At 51.3% G+C, this 17,786-nt stretch overlaps 1 protein-coding gene across 1 annotated transcript; it reads left to right on the top strand.

Moving 5' to 3' along the window:
* Positions 1-1,428: 1,428 nt before the first annotated feature.
* On the top strand, positions 1,429-16,511 carry LOC132332999 (hydrocephalus-inducing protein-like). The gene is made up of 14 exons (XM_059857726.1): positions 1,429-1,823; positions 2,637-2,737; positions 3,991-4,126; positions 4,579-4,743; positions 5,627-5,779; positions 7,593-7,831; positions 8,968-9,220; positions 9,955-10,098; positions 11,358-11,498; positions 11,989-12,305; positions 13,877-14,039; positions 14,517-14,615; positions 15,298-15,507; positions 16,362-16,511. Exons 1-14 carry the CDS (start codon positions 1,659-1,661, stop codon positions 16,509-16,511), a joined length of 2,436 nt encoding a protein of 811 aa, XP_059713709.1. The 5' UTR covers positions 1,429-1,658.
* The last annotated feature ends 1,275 nt before the right edge of the window (positions 16,512-17,786 follow it).

The following is a 17,786-nucleotide window of genomic DNA, read 5'->3' as shown; positions in this document are numbered from 1 at the left end:
CCTTTGCACAATATCCACAGATGTTTTATTCAGCCGCGCGGTGAGATGTTCAGGTCCCAGCACACACGCGTGGAGAGGCCAGCTTTCACTCTCTCGGGGCCTGGGGGCTCACCCTGGTCTCGGGGCAGTACAGAGATAAGAGCCAGTCAGGGAAATGGGAGGGAGTGGCTCAGGAACATAGGGACAGACGGGAACAGGGGAAGGAGCCAAGGGGGTGTAACTTAGGAGAAGCCCCCCAGGGCCTCCACACACCCCCAAGGCCAAAACCCCCCCAAAACCCCTGTCCCCCTTCCCAGACCAAGGGGAATATTCACTATGAAGTCTAAACCCGTAATAATGAAGTTCATGAACTTTCTAAGAAAACTAATTGCCCTTCCTGAGCTGCTTCTTCCCCACCCTGCATCACCACCGAGGCACTTGTTAAGTTGCCTTTTGAGCAAACGAAAGAAGAAAGGCAACAGATGGAAATATGGTTCTGAAACAGGAGATTGATCCTGCTGAATCCGATTTCATTCCTAAGGTCTCTCCAGCTGAAGGCAGCTGTTGTATCTTTGCTTCTTTGTAACTGTTGATTGTTGTCTGCATGTGCTGAGCTCAGTCTCCTTTGAGGTTTTGACATCTGGGTTTGTCCTTTTTGTGCCTCTCCTGCCTCCCTGCTGGAGTCACTGCTGGAGCTGGCAGTGGTCACTTGGATGGGCCCAGAGAAGCTCTGGGCTGCGCCTGAAGTTGTTTTTTCTCCCCATCTGTGTTCCAGGGACTGTTGGTGAGCAGGCCTGGGGAGAAGTCTCCTCCCCACAGAGCTGGCCAGCCCAGCCAGGTGTGCACTGCAGAGCAGGTTGTGGCTGCTCTGCGGGCTCTGCAGGACATCCCCACCATGAGTGGCTGTATCTCTGGCTTTCCAGGATGGAAAGCAAATCTCAGAGCTAAAGTGGGCTAAACCCTTGCAGGCAGCAATCCCAGTGAGCAGCATGGCTGTGATGTCCCTGTTTGCTGGGTGAGGTGGGACCTGATTCCTAATTGCTAATCTCAAAGCAAGGCTTGGGTGTGCCCCCAGCTGAGTGGGCTCTGAGCTGTCCCGTGCTCAGTCGGTTTGGCCCAAACCACGAGATGCCTAAAGGATGCTGCAGAGAGAAGCTGCACTAGGGTGCTTTGCCTCATGTTCTAGTTCCTGATTCCATCCTCACTTTCTTTTGCTGTAGCGTCTTCCCAGTGACAACTCACTGTTTGTATATCTTGAAAACTGTGAGAGTGTTGGCAGACTTAACAGGGAATTTGACAGCTTGAATTCTCAGAGTAAATGCTGGGTCTGGGTGCACACCCATCACTGAGAGATAAGTGGTGCTGGTTTGAGGCAGATGAGGGAGCACTTGCAGTGTTGAGCAGGGCTAGGAGGGGGCATTTTCAAGGCTGCAGTCTGGAATTAGTGTCAAAGGGAACTAAGTGACGATTAATTCCTCACGCAGCTTCTCGGTGGGCTGTAGTTCAGATAATAAAGAGCTAAACTCTAATCCCACTTTCATCCTGCCAGGATATTCACCCCAGGATCATGCCATCATGGGTGCCTGACTGGATATTTGTGTCCTTTGCCAGGCTTTCCCTACACCCAGTGCTGTCGCCTCACTAACATCTCCTCAGTGCCGCTGACGTTCCAGCTCCGCATGTCGGACGATGGCACACAGCCGGCTGTCGACAGCATGGATCAGATCCGCAGGCACGGTGATCCATCCTGGAGGAAGGGAATCCAATTTTATGTGGAGCCAAAGGAGTTCACAATGAATCCCAGCCGAGGGACCATCCTTCCCCAGGGACACCAGGACATCGAGGTACAGCCAGAGTCCAGCCCCAGACGCTGCCGCACCAGGGCTGAAGCTGCACTGGAGTGTGGGAGGGCTTCAGCTCTGGTGCCAGCTTTGAGCATGGTGGGAGGGAGAGATCTGCACTGCTGGGAGGCCTCTGCTAGCTGGGTTACTTTGGATGTTCCTCAAGGAGCACTGTTTGGTTTCCAAAATCATCTGCTGAGGTCACATACCATATGGTCAAGTACTGAAGCCATTCTTGTGTTTTTGAGAGCGATTGATTTGATTGCAAGTGGGCAGAGCAAGGATGAGGGCAGAAGGTGGCTGTTAGAGAGATGTCATTGTATAAAGCAGTTAGCCTTTCTTCTTGGTCTCATTTCCCCCCTTCTGGGGAGCAGAATGATTTGTGTTCACTGCAGGAAGCTCCAGTAGAGACAAAAAACTGTAGCCATGAACTGCCCAGCACCTGCTGGGCCACACTTTGCCCTCCGCTTCCTGCTGTAAAGCTGAACTCATTCTGTTCAAGTCAGCAGATTTCCTCTGTGTTTATGTAATTGTCAGATGAAGAATTGGCCCCTTAATTTGAATACAGTGGTGCATAAAGCTTTAGTCTAATGTTTTAATGTAACTGACCTATGACCTGATAGCAAGGTGTGTTTAACACATCTGGTATTGCCAGAAGGCTTTTGCTACTCTCAGAGACTGTGCTCTACACATGGAGCAGCAGAAGAATTAAGGCAAAATCTGCCCTTTCCTTACCATGAAACAAGAACTGGAGGATATCACATGTGGGTAATGAGGTTTTGTAAGGAAGAATTTCCTGTTCTTCTCTTCCACCAGGTGACCCTGTGTTCCAACACTGTGATGGATTTCCGCCGGAGGCTGCTGGTGGACCTGGAGGGCATTGGCCAGGGAGTGGCAAAACTGTTCATCACAGCCAGGTACCAGCCCTTGCCTGGCCTCCCCCAGCCCCTGCCTTGCACAGGCTTTGCTGGCTGCAGCTGCCAAGGAGAAGTGCTGCTTAATGGCCTCATGTTGTGCCAGCTGGACATGAGAACAGCAGGGCTTGGGCAGCAGCCTGTGGTGAAAAGCAGCCCTGCTCACAGCCCAGCACGGTCCTGGGCCCTCTTCTAAAGGGACCAGGAATGGTATCATTTCTTGGCCTGGGTTTTGGTGCTTGAGGTGCAGCAAATTTCCCAAGGGCCTCCTCTCCTTCTGCCTGCAAGAGGTGGAGTTGTGCTGGTTGCAGCCACCATGCATTGGTTTGGGACACACCAGGCAGCCTGCTGAGAGTCAGGGTCTCCTTCTGCTCATGAGAGCACATGGCAGGGGAAAGTGGCTCACAGCAAGAGTGGTGAGGGCAAGATCTTATGAGGGGAAAGCAGCCCTTGATGTGGCAGGTCAGCTCTAGTTTTTCTCCTTCCCTCTGCTTCCCATTTTGAGCTTTAACGTTCTCAGACTTAAACCAAAAGTCGTTGTTGCTGCAGCAGAATTCCATCCTGCTGTGCTGCTGTGGGTGTCAGTTGAATGCCCAGAGGGATGCAGCTCCCTGGTGCTGTTCCCTGTCCCAGGCAGAGCCATCCAGTCAGTGCCTGGGCTGCCATTTTCTAAAGCAAGAGGAACTTGTCAAGCAAGGGGACAGTCAGTGCATGGAGCTGTGGAGTGAAGGACCAAGGGAGCTATAGGACCTGGGAGGGGGTGATCAGCCACTCTGGAGGGCAGCTGGTGTCTCGTGCTCTCCAGGGCTGGGGTAAAGAGCTGAGTTCTCAGGCAGGGTAACAGCACCATGGGAGAGAAGAGAGTCATTTTTCCTGAGACACCAGAGCTGTGTGTTCCTTGAGCCTTAGTGAGCCCTGATCCTTGTTGGGAAGGCTCGCCCAGGGCTCGTGGATCACTGGGACTGTGACAGGAGTCCTTGCAAGCCTTCTTGGGCAAAGGAGGGGCTGAGGCAGCTGTGGCACAAAGTGCTCTGCCTGGGGCACTTGGCAGCCTCTGGGTGCTGCCTCTCAGGGTTTGCCCCTCCTTGACAAGACCTGTTTGAGTGGGAAGACTTAGAAGGCAATTTATCACTGTAGGGCTGTTAAATATCTATTTGATAGTGACCAGTGTTATGCTCCATTTTACAATCTTTGGGGGTAAATGTTCTCCATTCTCTCAGTATCTCTGATTCCCTTGGGATCATCTCTTTGCCCAGATGTCTCGTTCCTGAGCTGCGAGTGTACCCTGAAATCCTGCTCTACGATGAGTGCCACCTGAAGGTGCCCTACGAGAGGAAGTTCCTCGTTGCAAATAACACCGACCTTCCTGGCTGCTATGGGCTTATTCCCCAGGTTTGGCATCACATCCACTTCCTCCTGTCAAATATTATTGAGGAGATTATTGGGGGAAAAAAGGGTTTGGATAAGGCCTTGCTGATTTCTATTCAATCTTAAAGATCTGCTGAGAACAGGATCCTACCCGAATGTAAACTTGAGGAGGCAGTTTAACCTCCTGAGGAAACAGTTAATGTTCTAGTCTAGTCTTCATGGTGTTTTCCTGTGGGAGATCTTAGAGGGTTGTGAAAAGCTGCTGCATCCACAGACACCAATGCCTGTGCTGGCAGCCTCCTTGCAGCATCCCCTGGGAGTGCTAAGCCTCCAATTCTTGCATCTTGTTTGTGCCTTTTACCTTTGTCCTGGGGATTTTTAAACATGAGTGTAATTTGCTGTTGCGGTGGATGTTAAGGAGTTTAAGGTTTCTTCAGAGGTCCCTCTAAAGTTGTATTTGGTTCTGTCCCTTCCAGAAACGCAAGGAGAACTCTCCTGTGCTCTACTCCAGCCCCAAGCCCTGTGGGATAGTCCAGCCTCACAGCTTCGCAGAGATCCCAGTTGTGATCGAGGTGCAGACATTAGGGGAGCATCGCACCAATGTTCTCATTGGCGTGTTCGGGGATGAGAGAAACCCACGGGTGAGTGCAAGGGGAGCTGTGTGCCTGTGGGCAACTGCTCCTGGCAGGGGGCACAGGGACAGGGATTCTTCTGGGGAAAACAGGCACAGGCTGCTGTGGAGAAGGACAGGAGGGATGGGTGGCACAAACAGCTCATGCCTCATAGGTGGTAATCTCAGTGTCTGACACAGAAGGTAGTTCATCTAAGCTGGAATTAAGGATTATTTTAGTTAATTAATCTTTAATGCTACTAATTTTGGAAACATCTGTTTTAAAATGTCATCTCTCTGAGCACAAAAAAGGAAGTCAGAAGACTTCTGGGAACCTTGAGCTTTCTGTAAAAGAAAGGAAAGCTGGCATTTGAAGATTGGTTGGAGAAGGATTTAAACTTAATATTAAAACATATGGAAATGAGGATGCTAAATTCCCTGGATGGCACCAAACATCTGAACCTGGGCCATTGTGGCACTGTATGTAAACCAGTCACCAGGAAGGACAGACAATGCAAGCTGTGCCAGGACAGGCAGTGCAAGCTGAAGTTTGACAAAACAGTTGCTTTCAACCATCAGTCTGCTTACCCTAAAGAGGAGGGTTTCTCCCCACCAGAATAACCAGTTGTTTAACTGTCAGCCTCATCTTAACTAGAAATTCCTTGCAAAGCTTTTAGCTTTGGGCCAATAATTTGTGGTTGGAATGTTTCTTATACCTTAATCCTTTTTCATTTGGAGGTGCATATGTAATTTTTTTATTTTTCCCAAAAGCCTAGCATTTCAGCTGTAGAGTGGAAGCAGTCCCTAAAGAAATAACTTGAGTGGGGTTGAGCTATTAAAGTTCATTTAGCTTTCCCTGTTGTGGTATGATTTGGGGTTTTTTTGAAATCTTTCTTGCCTGCTTCCTGGAACAGAGAGTAGAATTACGGAGCTCTGGAAAGCTGGCAGAAATCTACCCAAGCACAAGGCTGATAGAGTTTGGCAAGATCCCAGCACTACAGCCTACTTCACGCAGCTTTACCCTCTTCAACGAAGGTCTCGTCCCTGCAGACTTCAGGATGGAGGTCGTAAGTATCTGTGGGGCTGTTTTTCAGGGAAATGGACTGGTCAGTAGCAGCCATGACTTGGTTTTTATAGGCAAGATATCCATATTGCCCTGTGTGAGAGGAGGCAGGATACTCCCAATATTCCATCTGAGCAAGGCAAGAGGAACCTGGTCTGGAGTGGTTTTAGATGGGGCACCCCTCAGTGAAGTCAGGTGCAGAGATGTTGGAGCAGAAATTAATCTGGATTGTGTTGACAAGTTCTCCCTTAATTTTACAGAAGGTCTTTAGCTTTGTGTGTCACATTTTTGGAACTCTGCAATCAAGAGAAACCTGTGGTCCTTTGCTCCCCAGAGCATGGATTTCACTGTGGCTTCCTTGTCCATCTCCATTTGCTTTGTGCCACACTGCTGTTAATAGTAGAGAGCAGGGTGTGAGGTCTGTCCTCAGACTGCTTGTGGGGAGGCAATTTTCACACCTCCTGTGGGTCAAGCCAGCTGGGCTGTCCACACAAAGACAAGTGTGGGGGTTGTGCACCCCCCCCAACCTGGGATCTCTGTGCTATTGAAGAGCATCTTTGGGGACCAGCTGCAGAGAAGGGCTGTTCAATATGTGGAGGCTGCATAGGGCAGAAGGAGCTGGGGCTGCTCCCCTGGCAGGGGGAGCAGGGCTGGTGCAGCCAGGAAGGGCTGGGCCTGGGGCTGAGTGGGATGTCTGCTGGAGGGGGAGATCTGTGAGGAGCTTGAGGTTTGTTCTTTTTCATGCTGGCTGTGTTGAACTTGTGGAGCTGGTTAAAACCTGTACTAAGGACTTGTTTGTGTCTGTGGGTAAAGCGTCAGGCCATGTGGGAGAGTCCAGCCACAGCCTCCTGGGCCAAGGAGGAGGGGTGTGAATTTCCTCTTGCTGCTTTTCCAGCTGTTTGGGAGATAAATGTAACCTTAAAGTCAGGGATTTTTCCAGGAGAGCTTTTCCTGACTCCCACAATGGAGTTGTGCTTTCAGCCTCTGCAGGGAGCAGTGCACCTTGGCTGGGTGGTCATGGTGTGTAAAGGCTGGGTTTCACATGCTCCTACCAGGGTCAGACCTGCAGAGCTGTGTCTGTACAGCTGTGCTGGTGCAAGGCCTTTCCTCCCTCCTTCGGGCAGCTTCTAGCTCTCTTGCCCAATCTGTGAAGTCCATGAGAAAGCAGATGACAAGAGTTCTTGGGAAGAGTGGGCCATGCCCACAGAGCACATGCATCCAGTTTTCTTTCTGCTTCCTGCTTTCCTGCTCTGCTCTAACCATTTGGAGGTGACTTTTCCAAAGCAGAGGGCACTGGGGCACCTCTTTACAGCTGATGATGGGTGGGGAGTGAGGGCTTCAGTCCTTTAGGGGATGTTGAGAAGCACTGATGGCCCCTTGGGAAAGAATAGTTTGGTGTTGGGGTTTTGCACAACTGGTTTTGCAGAGGTATTCTTCAGGCTCTCAGCAGTATCTTCCAGCTGTGTGGTTTCTGCGGTGGGATTTGAGCAGTCCTGCCTTCCTCTGGCCTTGAGCCTTTGTGAGAAGCCAGGAGAGAGAAAGCAGCTTTCCTTGGCACACACTCCAGAGAAAGATGGGGAAGGAACACTCTCCTGAGGATAAGCATCCCTTGGGTTGGGCAAAACTGGGTTAATTAGGTGAGTCTGTTAAAGGAGGGGAAAATACAGGATGTAAGAGCTCTGCTGTTGCCCAATACTGTGTTTTGGGGATTTTAAGCCTTTGATTTTTATCATCCCCTCTTTAGTCTTTTTTTTCTTGTACCCCACAAGACACCAGGGTGTATGGTTTCCTAAATGCAAATTATGCTTGTCCTACAGGCTCGCAAACCCCACTGCTGTGCCATTGAACCCAGAGAAGGAGTGATCCCTGCTGGGGGTGAGGTGCCTGTGTCTGTCACAGTAACCCTGGATGACACGGGGCCTTTTGCTGTCCCTGTCCAGCTGTTCATTGGGAACAGCCTCTGGACCGCCTTCGGGCTGGTGGCTTTGGGCACTGGCACCACGGTTGTCATAGACAAGCCATTCGCCCCGGAGCTCAACCTGGGATACCAATTCAGGTAGGAGATCTCTCCACTCCCACCTCTCCTCCTGTCTCAACAAGGAGCAGTTTTGCTGTAGTCCTTCAGGCAAGGTCTTCTTCAGTGTTCAAAGCCCTGACTCCTTCCCTGAAGGCAGAGATTCCTTTAGAAACACGTGATGGCCAGTTGAGAGTTGTTAGACACCTTCAAAAGCCACTGACAGGGAAACCAGTTGCTAAATTGCCACTGAATTGTCTTTAGTTCTAATACACTGATGTCCTCACTTGATCAAGTAATGAGCTCATAGGCTCCCCCAGAGCAAAAGGTTCCTGAAATGGCGCCCGGATGAGGCAGTCCCTCCCTCCGTGTGGCTGAGGGACCAAGGGAAGGTGGCATCAGACCCTTCCCTTCCAAAATGGCAAGCAGGGGCCTCGGGAGCAAAGAGACAGGAGGGTGACACCCCCCACTGGCAAGGCAGGAGCCCACAGAGCAGTTCCAGAGGCAGATGGAAACTCTCTGGTTTGTGCGGGGTCTGCACCGCCGCTGCTGCCGCTTCCTCGTGCTGTTCAAGGGCTCTGCTGCTGCCCTGCTCTGCCCAGGACCTCGCTCGACTGCCAGCAGAGTTGGCAAAGTTCACTTTCAGACAGTTTCTAATGCAAAATGAAGTTTCTACAAATGGCTAGCAGTGCAAAACCAAAGCTACTACGAATGAGAGAGGCTCTGCTCCCCCGCTGTCCTCTCCTGGAGCAGGCAGATGATTTTTACCTGCTGCTGGGGTCATCCAGAAACTGCCTCCGAGCCGGCTTTTAGAAATGTCTGCAATCATACCCCCACACACAAAGTCCCCAAGTGCAGGATCTCAAAGATTCACTTACAGTTTCAGGCACAGATTAATACAAAATACAGCAACAGTATGAATCAGCCCAGAACAAACATTTTGGAGGAAAACACCACCTCCTGTTAGCCTCACCTGGAAAACATTATATTACCATTATAAACATATTTCCCTTTGCAATAATAACATCAAAAGGGCACCTTATCAGACACTATTTCTGGTCCACATTAAGAGCTGGAAATGTAGACAGTCTCCAAGCAATTAACACCTCAGGTTGCTCACTGGGAGCAATCTGATGACCAGGGAAATAGCAGATTTTGCATCCTGCCTTCTATTCTAGCCTCGTTCCCAGTATTCATCAGTTCAGAGTAACAAACAAGGGCCACCACTTCTATCAGCTCTTCTGGAGTGTGGAATGCTACAGGCCACCTGAGCAGGAGGGCCAGAGTGTCTCAGCCCTCAGCAGCTCCCAGGATGATTCCCAGAGCCCCGAACGTGCCAGCCCCGTGTTTGGGCTGGAGCCAGTGTCGATGGACCTGAAGCCAGGACAGTCTGAGGACATGGTGCTGCGAGGCTTCTCCCACATCCCACAGGTGAGGTCCCCACCACGGGCTGAGCCTGTGGAACCATCAGATCCCCTCCCCTGGGCTTGCTCCACAGTCCCTTGGCATTTGCCTGGGGAAATGAACAGAGGCCTTCAAGAAACTGATGTAAGACCACACGTTTCTGTGGCAGCACCAGCTGATTTCCTTGCTGGCCACCATCAGACCAGCTAAGGCTTTATTGTGATTGCACAGCTACCAAAACCCAGTGCTGCTCCCAAAGCAGGGATGGAAGGAAGTATTGCTCTTTTGGGGCAAACAGTACTGCATGCTTAGTCAGCAAAGAAGGGCAGAGAAATAGGTTACACTTAGACTAAGAGCCCAAAAAGAAAGTGAATTAAACAAGTGCCAAGTGATTTATCTGGGGTAAGCATGGAGTAAAACAAAAGCCATGTGAAGGTAGGGAGAATCTCACAAGTGCCTTTTGTGGTTATTGGGGTGCAGTGATACAATTGAGCACAGAATAAATAAGCTGCATCACTGGAAGAAAAGGGGGCAGTGACCATAACTCTGTGGCAGGAGTAGGGCCTGGGGTGGGTGGTGGGTGCTGAGCCAATGGAGGAGGGCATTTGCTGGATGAAAAGGGGGGAGGAAGAAAAGGGGGCAGTGACCATAACTCTGTGGCAGGAGTAGGGCCTGGGGTGGATGGTGGGTGCTGACCAATGCAGGGCATTTGCTGGATGCCCTGCCACCACCTACTGCTGACAAGTGACTCTTGCATGCAGGAGGTGCACGATTATGTGATGTGTGAAGCTGTCAGTGGGATAACCAGGAGGACAGAGAAGATAATAGAAACAGTCCTTACCTGCAAGTTTATTCACCCCTCTATAGAAGTGTCAGCCAGGCAATTCTCTTTCCTTGTGAACAAGGTAAGTCTGGCTTGCATCCTGGCATTTAACAGCATGGCTGAGGGGGTTGTGTGCTTTTGTTAAAGCCCCTCTTTACCCTTCCTGAGGCACTTTGTAAAGTGAGTGAAGATGCTTTTAGAGATGAGACTGGTATTTAATTTCCCCAAAGTAAAATTGCAGTTACAGCTGCACTGCCAAGGGGGATCATGGCCACTTCCAGAGAAATGCCAATTTCTCTGCTCACTGTAAAGGGAGGTTTTGGAGGATGCTCCAAGGCATGTTGATGTCTGTACACCGATGCTGTAGGGATGCTGGGAAAAATGGAGATTCCTGTGAATTCCTCAGGCTGACAAGGAAAAACCCATCATCTCCTGTGTCTCTTTGCCATCTGCTGTTGGCATGGATGTTTTATGGGATAGTTATATAGTACAGCTCTGTGCATTTCCCTAAGTCTTACCTGCTTCAAAGGACCCCAGACATCCTGAAGCTGCAGTGATAACACTGAGGCAGAGCAGGTGCCCTTTAGTCTCTGGATCCCAGCTCCAGCATGACCTTTCCCTCCCCTGAAAGTTGTCTGAAAAAGAGAAGATGTTTCATCCTTTGGTTTCCGTAGTTTCAGACCCCTCTTGTGGTTTCCAGGCTTCCCCTGAAGTACAGAATCCCCCCTGGAACAGGCAGTTCAGATATAATTTAGGATCTTTTCAGCTCTCTCTGATTCTACCTGCCACACACACAAACTGATTTATGGCATACTAGGGCATAGCACCTGTTTGATATGAGTACATGCAGAACTAGCTTCCCAAAGTCTCTGGTTTCTCTAAACCATGCAGGAAGCCCAGCACAGTGCATAGACAGGAAGGAAGAGCCTGGGCTTTTCTGAGGCTGCTAGAGCCTGTAAGGCTGTGAGAAATGACTGTATGTGAGTGAGGACCATCTAGTGCTGTTCCGCCCAACGGAAAGACAAAACTGGAGACAAATGGGCTGGATTCCCATTCTGCTTTAGATCTTGTTCAAGCAGCCACCTCCTCTCAGGAGCCTATTCCCTCATCTGTACGTGGGAGTGTTTCCCTGGCCCCCAGATGATGCTGTGGTTTCTAAACATGAAAAGCATCTGCTATAAAGAAAAACCTCCTGGAAGGGTAGAAACAAATAGAAAGGGTAAATAGAGATGTATGCACTTCTGGGGCTGAAGAATGTGAGATGCAGCAGAAGCAGAAGAAGGTCTGTGGCTAGTTGAGGCTGGTTTTCCTTATCTGTTTTTCCTTATCCTGTTTCCATAGAAACCCAGGGATGTCCTGACTCTGCAGTACCAGCCTTTGGCTTTAAAAAACACCTGCCTGCTGCCACTGGACCTTATGCTGGACTTGGAGCAGCCATTCCTGGTCTGTGATGAGGACCAGCAACCCCTCCCAGATGGCCAGGTGAGCAGCCCTGGACTCCTCCAGTGGGGTCTGAAGAGGAGGGATGTGGTGGTGCCTTTCTGTTGGGAGATCCTTGAGTCAAGAAGTTTATTCTGTAGCATCAGCAGTGGGCTGGCCTGAGCTGCATCAGCAGAGCTGCTGAAGGAATCAAAATAGTATCTGAATTGAGGAGATCCATCCTGGCTTTAAGGCACAGGGAGAAGGGAGCAGGCAGCTGGGTCTGGGTGAGCCATGCAGTAAAGGTGTCTCCTGGAAAGCATGCCAGCTCTCCAGCAGCCTCCCCCTTGTATTGGGGCTGAGCACAGAAATGGGAGCCTGAGGGAATCCTGGACTGGACTGGGGTGCCTGCAGACAGACTCCTGCTGTAGAGAAATGAACCATGAACTGAGAATCCAATGCTGGGGTCATTTTGAGCATTTACTGTTTCATGCTGTCAGACCTTGGGGCATCATGCCACAGGGTTGATTAATTACTGCTCATCTCCTTGCAGCCTGTGAGAGTGGGTGTAGGGGAGACCTGTCATCTCTACGTTGCATTTGACCCAGCTTATGAACTGGATTTTAAGAGCTGGAAAAAAGAGAAGATTCTGAACATAGACATGGTCAGGGGCCATCCTTTTGTGGAGCGTATCGTCCTTCGGGGAGAAGTGCACTTCCCAAATCTCCAAATCCAACCCAGCACCCTAAAGTTTGGCTGCATCGTGGCTGGCACTAAAGAAGTGCGTTCTCTGGAGATGACCAACTGCAGCTCCCTTCCCGTGGAGTACCACTGGACATTCCATTCCAAGAGCCAGGTTTACAGATTGAGGTATGTGCACCTTTGCCCTCTCCTCGAAGCTCTTCTTCCTGGTGTCCTGCTTGTACTTGGCAAAGAAGAAAGCTGTTTGCCTAGGATCTGACAGACTGCTTCTGACTTTTTCTTGTGCAAATAACACTGACCAGCTGTGCTCAGGCTGGATGCTCAGGGAATAGGTTTTCCACCAATTTGGTGCTGCGTAGCCCCCACAGTGGTTTCCCCTGGGAAGGAAAGCTGGGGTGAAAGCTGCTTTCTCAGACCTCTGTGGCCTGAGGCAATGTTCACCTTGATGAAGGGCTCCTAGTCCCAGCTCCCACAGTGCTGCTGGAGGCCTTTCTGGCCCCTCTGCTTTGGGATGGGTCCTCTCTGCAGGAGCTGCTCTCTGCTCCTTGCCTTCCTCCCTTGCATTGTGCTGGAGGATGCCCAGAAAGTCCCAGCACCAGACAAAGAGCTACTTAGTGCCTGGGCTGATGCTGAACAGCCAGCTAACAGCCTTCCCTTTCCTTCTTTGCTGAGACAACTCCTTTACTGCCACGATGATTTCTTTCCCAGGGGTCAGCTTTCAGTGGACACCTCGGATTCTTCACTCCCTTTTTTTGTGACACTTGTTACTCATTTTGACTTTTCCTCACTGCAACATATCCCTTATGGGTTCTGTACTGCTTGACAGCAGGACTTGTTCATCACATGATCTCCTATCCCTGCCTCCTAGAGAGTTTCTACTTTAGAGTGAAAAATGTCATTGTCTGGGCACCGTGGTCCTGGGAAGTTGCCTCAAACCATTCATTAAAACTAAAGACAGTGGAATAGATGAGTAGGGATCTCTTGGGGGTTATGATGAGAGAGCCAGAAAAGAAACCCAGCCATAGATAACAAGCTACAAAGCCAAAGACAGTGATTCTTTGGGGAGCAGGTCATTGCAGGCCCTGAATGCCTGTCTGGGAATAGAGCATCCTGGCGGTGGCGTTTGACTGTGGGGAGCGCTTGCAGCTCAGCAGGGTGACAGGCAGGCACGGCTCAACGATGTCCCTCACGTGGCATTAGAAACACAAGCAGAGTTACCCTGAGCACCTGCTTCTATTTAAAATGGGGAATGTGACCTGAGTCACCTGGGAGTGTTGGAAAATGTCAACCAAGCCCCCCCAACACTGTCAGGGAAACATTCCTGATAAACCCCTGGTGGAGCTGCAGAGTTTCTGGCGTTGGGCACTGGGGGGGCTGTGCTGGCTCCTCAGTGGCCAGGTCTGCCTCTTGGTGCCTCAAATCTCACCTTTTTGCTTGCCTTCTCTGTCTTTTCTGCTCCCACCGTGCTTTTTGCCTTCCCACAAGGTGTTAATCCCTGTCCTCTGTAGTTCCTCAATGGAAGCAGTTGCAGCTGCTGCACCACTGCTACCTTGGTGTCATCCCTGGGCTACCTTTAGAACAGAGCTGCTCCAGCCTGGATTGGGAAGGGCTGGATCAAACCATCTCTCAGTTCAACATGCCAGCACCCAGCCAGGGGCTGCATCCTGACCAGGAGCTGCTGGTGCAGGTGTCCCTCCCTCCCACTGCAGGTCCCTGGTCATAGTTATGTTATATTCCAGATATGAGCTTTCCGCACCTAAATTCCAACCCAAACCACCAAAGGAGAAGAGAACCAGTTTGGAATCCTCAGTATCTCGAAGGAGACGCTTCAGGATCAGAAAAGAGGAGCCAGTCACGGCCCTGAAAGAATCGCAGGATCCTGCCCAATCTTCAGGAGCAGAGGTAGATTTTCTTGTCCACCCAGTGTTTGTGCTGTCTCCCCAGCCTGCCAGCACCAAGTCATGCTTGTGCTGCCGACCTCCCTTTTTGCTGCCCTGCTGTCCTGTGTCCTGAGGGCTGGTCAGGCAGCAGGGCCAGTGGCTGGACATGGGGTGAGTGGGAGGGAGAAGTAGGAGAATTTTCCTTGGAGAAGCTCACTCCTACAGGCCTGTGCTGAGTGTGGGATTTTTTGCCTTGTTTTCTTCACAATGTAAGATGAGGCTTTTATCATGGTAAGACTTCCAGCTTCCTTCCCAGAGCAAGCTCTGATGAGTCCTGATCTCCATGTACCCTCTTCCCAACCCAACCCAGACTACCTGTGTGCAGGTCTCTGCTTTCACCCAAGAGCTGGTGTTGGTGGCCCTGAAGCTGTCTTATAAACTGAGACTTTGCAAAGTGGCTGTCTCTTCCTCCTAGCATAGAAAATGGCTTTGTTTTCAGGTGCCACCAGAAAGCCGTGGACGGTATTACATCCCACTAGGGCTCGTGGGAGTCAAATCCCCCATGGATGTACTGCACACTCCCCTCGAAGTGGAGGAGGTAAGAGGGAATCTGTCTCACTTGCACATTGTCAGTGTGGCTGGAGCTCCCAGTGCCACTGGTGGCCCTCAGCATTGGCCACAGAGGGGCCTCATGTCCCTCCAGGCCCATCACAAAGTGCTGCTGAAGCAACTGGTTGTTGGAGAGGCCGTGCAGAATACATTGTAGGGCTGCCCAAGGATGCAGCACCTATGGAGGGCATTGCTTCCCCTGGACCTCATCTCATAGGAAATTTTTGCAGGAGCTTTTGCTGAGGCACCTTGAGAACGCAGCATATATTTCAGAGAGAAAGGGGAAAAGCCTCAGGAGTCAGATGAGCTGGGCTGGAGTTTTTCTCTGAGCTCCCTGAGCTCCAAGAGCTCTCACTCTGTGTGTCCACCTTTTCTAAAAGCAGTAAGAAAGGCTTTTTAAAGGCAAATCATGCATCAGAGAGAATTTCTACTGGCAGGAGACATTTACTTTAATGTAGTGTATTAATTAATGCATTGATCTGTGAGTATGGGAGAAGATTTTCCTCATGGTCCCTTCACTGGTCAGTGGCACAGATGCAGGATAAGATTAGGATGATTCTGGCAGTGTTTAGGGAATAGGCCCCTCTGGCTACAGCTGCACTTTGCTCCAAGATGCTCTTCTGCATCCATTTCCACGCTTAACATCTCAATCTCTTCTGTCCTCCATCCAGGTTTTCAGTATCGCGCCACTGTCAGGTGTGCTGCGGCCAGGAGAGAGCCAGCAGGTCTCCTTCACCTTCTCTAGCGGCTTCAACACCATCTCTGATGTCATGGCACTGTGCCACGTGGAGGGAGGCCCCACCTACGAGGTGGTGGTGACCGGGGAGACCTCCTGTGTCAGCTACTCCCTGAGCCCCCGGGAGATCGACTGTGGCTCTCAGGTAGCACACACATCCCCTGGCACAGCTCCTTGCCTTGGTGGGTTCCTGCCCACCTCGCTCCAGGGCTCCCTCCCCTTCCCAGCCCCTTTGTTGGCTCTGGGGCTTGGAAGTACAACCTTTGGGGGACACATCTGGCATCCAAGCTGGTTTAAAATGGCCATCTCCAACCCTCTCCACAATGCTGGGAATGCCTCTTTTCCAGGGTACCTAAGACTGCCTCCTGAGGCAGGCAGGGTCCCAGTGGGGCTGCTCTGAGGGATGTGTCCCTGAGACATCCTTCTGCTAATCCGCCCTAAAGCCTGACCTCCAAGGAGATGCTCTTGTCTAAAGCTCTTGCTTAATCCACACAATAATCAAGGGAAGAAGTTGGGCTTCCTGTCACTACAGTTGGAGAGACTGTCCCAGCATAATCCCCACTTCACTCTTTTCCAGTTGAAAGCCCACAGATATTTCCAACTGCTGGCCCTGTCTGTGTTGCCCTGGGTGACTCCCTTGTTGCATGTGTGTTGTTTGCCAATACTGGCATGCAGGTACCTTTTCTTCTGGAATGCCTCAGTGCTGTCTCTGTTTCTCCTGGCTGTTGGTGACTCCTCAGAGTGCAGAGAGCCCATGTCCCCTGGTTCATTTATTGCTGGCCCTCACATGGTTGTTACCACACCTCTGTGTGCTGCCAGAGCTCCCTGGTCCTGTACAGGTGCCCTGTGCTTGGGGCTTCCCCAGGTTCCCAAGTGCCCTTGTCTCCTCCGTGGTGCCTGCTCCCATGATGTGTCTGCTTTCAGCCCCAGGAGAGAGGAAGGTGATTCCCAGCAGCAGCCCTAGGTCTGTAACTTCCCTCTTCTGTGCCTTCTCTCCAGATGTTTAACGAAATTCATCACAGCAAGGTCACTCTGGAGAACACTTGCAGGAGTGAATTCAGCTGGGTGCTAAACCCTAGCACTGCCGACCAGCAGCTGCCTGGAGTGTTTCTGGTCAACCCCACCACTGTAAGTAGCACAAGTGACTGACCCCAGCCCTGTGTCAGGTGCTCCGGGAGAGTTTTAAAGGGAAAAAAGACAGGGTGGGGAAGGAGGAAAGAAGTCGGAGGGGAAAACCCCAAACCCAGCCATGAGAGAGACAGAGCTGTAAGCCATTTTTGCAGGGGCCAGAGAAGGTCAAACAAGTGCTCTCCTGACAGACTCCCCCACGGCCTTGGCTGGTGGGTGGCTCTGCTGTCACAGGGCAGACGCCGGTGGGAGACACAAGTGTGTTGGTCATTGTCTGTCCTGCTGTAAGGGGAGCAGAGGAGAATTCTTTTTGATAGATTTCTCAGATGAAAATAAGGCACAAATGCGGCGTTATATCTGAAGACTGTTTATTGGTAAAGAAAGGGTATGGTCCCGACCAGAAGGGGATAGAAAAGAGAGCGAGAAAGAAAATGAGAAACGGAGAGAGCAACAGAGGACAGGGACAGAGCGTCACCGCTAGAGCCCTGGGGCGCTCTGTCGGGTCCTGCTCGGCACATGGAGCAAGTGTGCTGCCAGCCGCACCAGCGTGCGTGCTGCCGGGCGGGGCCGGCTGTCCCGCGGGCTGCGGCCGGGCCGGGCTCAGCAGCCGCGGCTTGTCACGGTCAGGACGCGGCTGCTCCCTCGGGGAAGCAGCGGAGCACTGGGTTGCCGTGGTGAGCCGGGAAGCGGCGACAGCAGCGTAGACGGACAGGGAGGAAGAGGCTCTGCAGGGATCTGGACCCTGCGGGTGCTCCCAACCCAACAAAATAACAAGAATGGCAGGGGAAAACGTTAACTGCTTGTATATTCTAAGATTCCTTCCGTAACTCAGCCATTTGAGGAAGACGGTCAGACGGGAAAAATTTTCCTGGGCTTCGCGGTCTGCCCACCTCCAAGGGGGAGGTCGCTTGCAGCCCCCCAGACAGGGAGGTGGCCTGCATTTTCTCCTTGCGATCTCCTTTACACGTGGCATGTGTAAAGGCTCCCAGCACGTCTACAGCCCCTATAGTAATTTTTCTCCCCATGTCAGAAAGTAGATTTATAACATATCTTGTGGCATAACTTAAAATTTAATTGGTTGCTCACAGTCACTCTGGGGACCCCGACGGCTGAGATCTCAGGCTGTGCTGTCACTGGAGCGTTTCTGAGGGTCACCTTACCCAGGCTGTGTGGTCACATATCCCTTTCTAGGCTTGCTGCTCCCTGCCTCCTCCAGCTTTGTTGCTGTGCAGCAGCTTTGTGGGGCAGTGAGGGGGCCAGGGAGCAGCGGGGCTGGAAGAGCAGGGAGAAAAATTT

The sequence above is a fragment of the Haemorhous mexicanus genome, chromosome 12 (genome assembly GCF_027477595.1).
Source record: "Haemorhous mexicanus isolate bHaeMex1 chromosome 12, bHaeMex1.pri, whole genome shotgun sequence".
Taxonomy (NCBI): Eukaryota; Metazoa; Chordata; class Aves; order Passeriformes; family Fringillidae; genus Haemorhous; species Haemorhous mexicanus.
This window is presented reverse-complemented; position numbering and strand designations above follow the sequence as displayed.

Excerpts from the sequence above, each read along its gene's own strand:
- LOC132332999 (XM_059857726.1), top strand. The coding sequence starts at position 1,659 with ATGTCGGACGATGGCACACAGCCGGCTGTCGACAGCATGGATCAGATC. Across the intron at positions 12,306-13,876 it reads AGCCAGGTTTACAGATTGAG|ATATGAGCTTTCCGCACCTA; the intron begins GTATGTGCACCT and ends GTTATATTCCAG. Across the intron at positions 14,040-14,516 it reads CCCAATCTTCAGGAGCAGAG|GTGCCACCAGAAAGCCGTGG; the intron begins GTAGATTTTCTT and ends CTTTGTTTTCAG.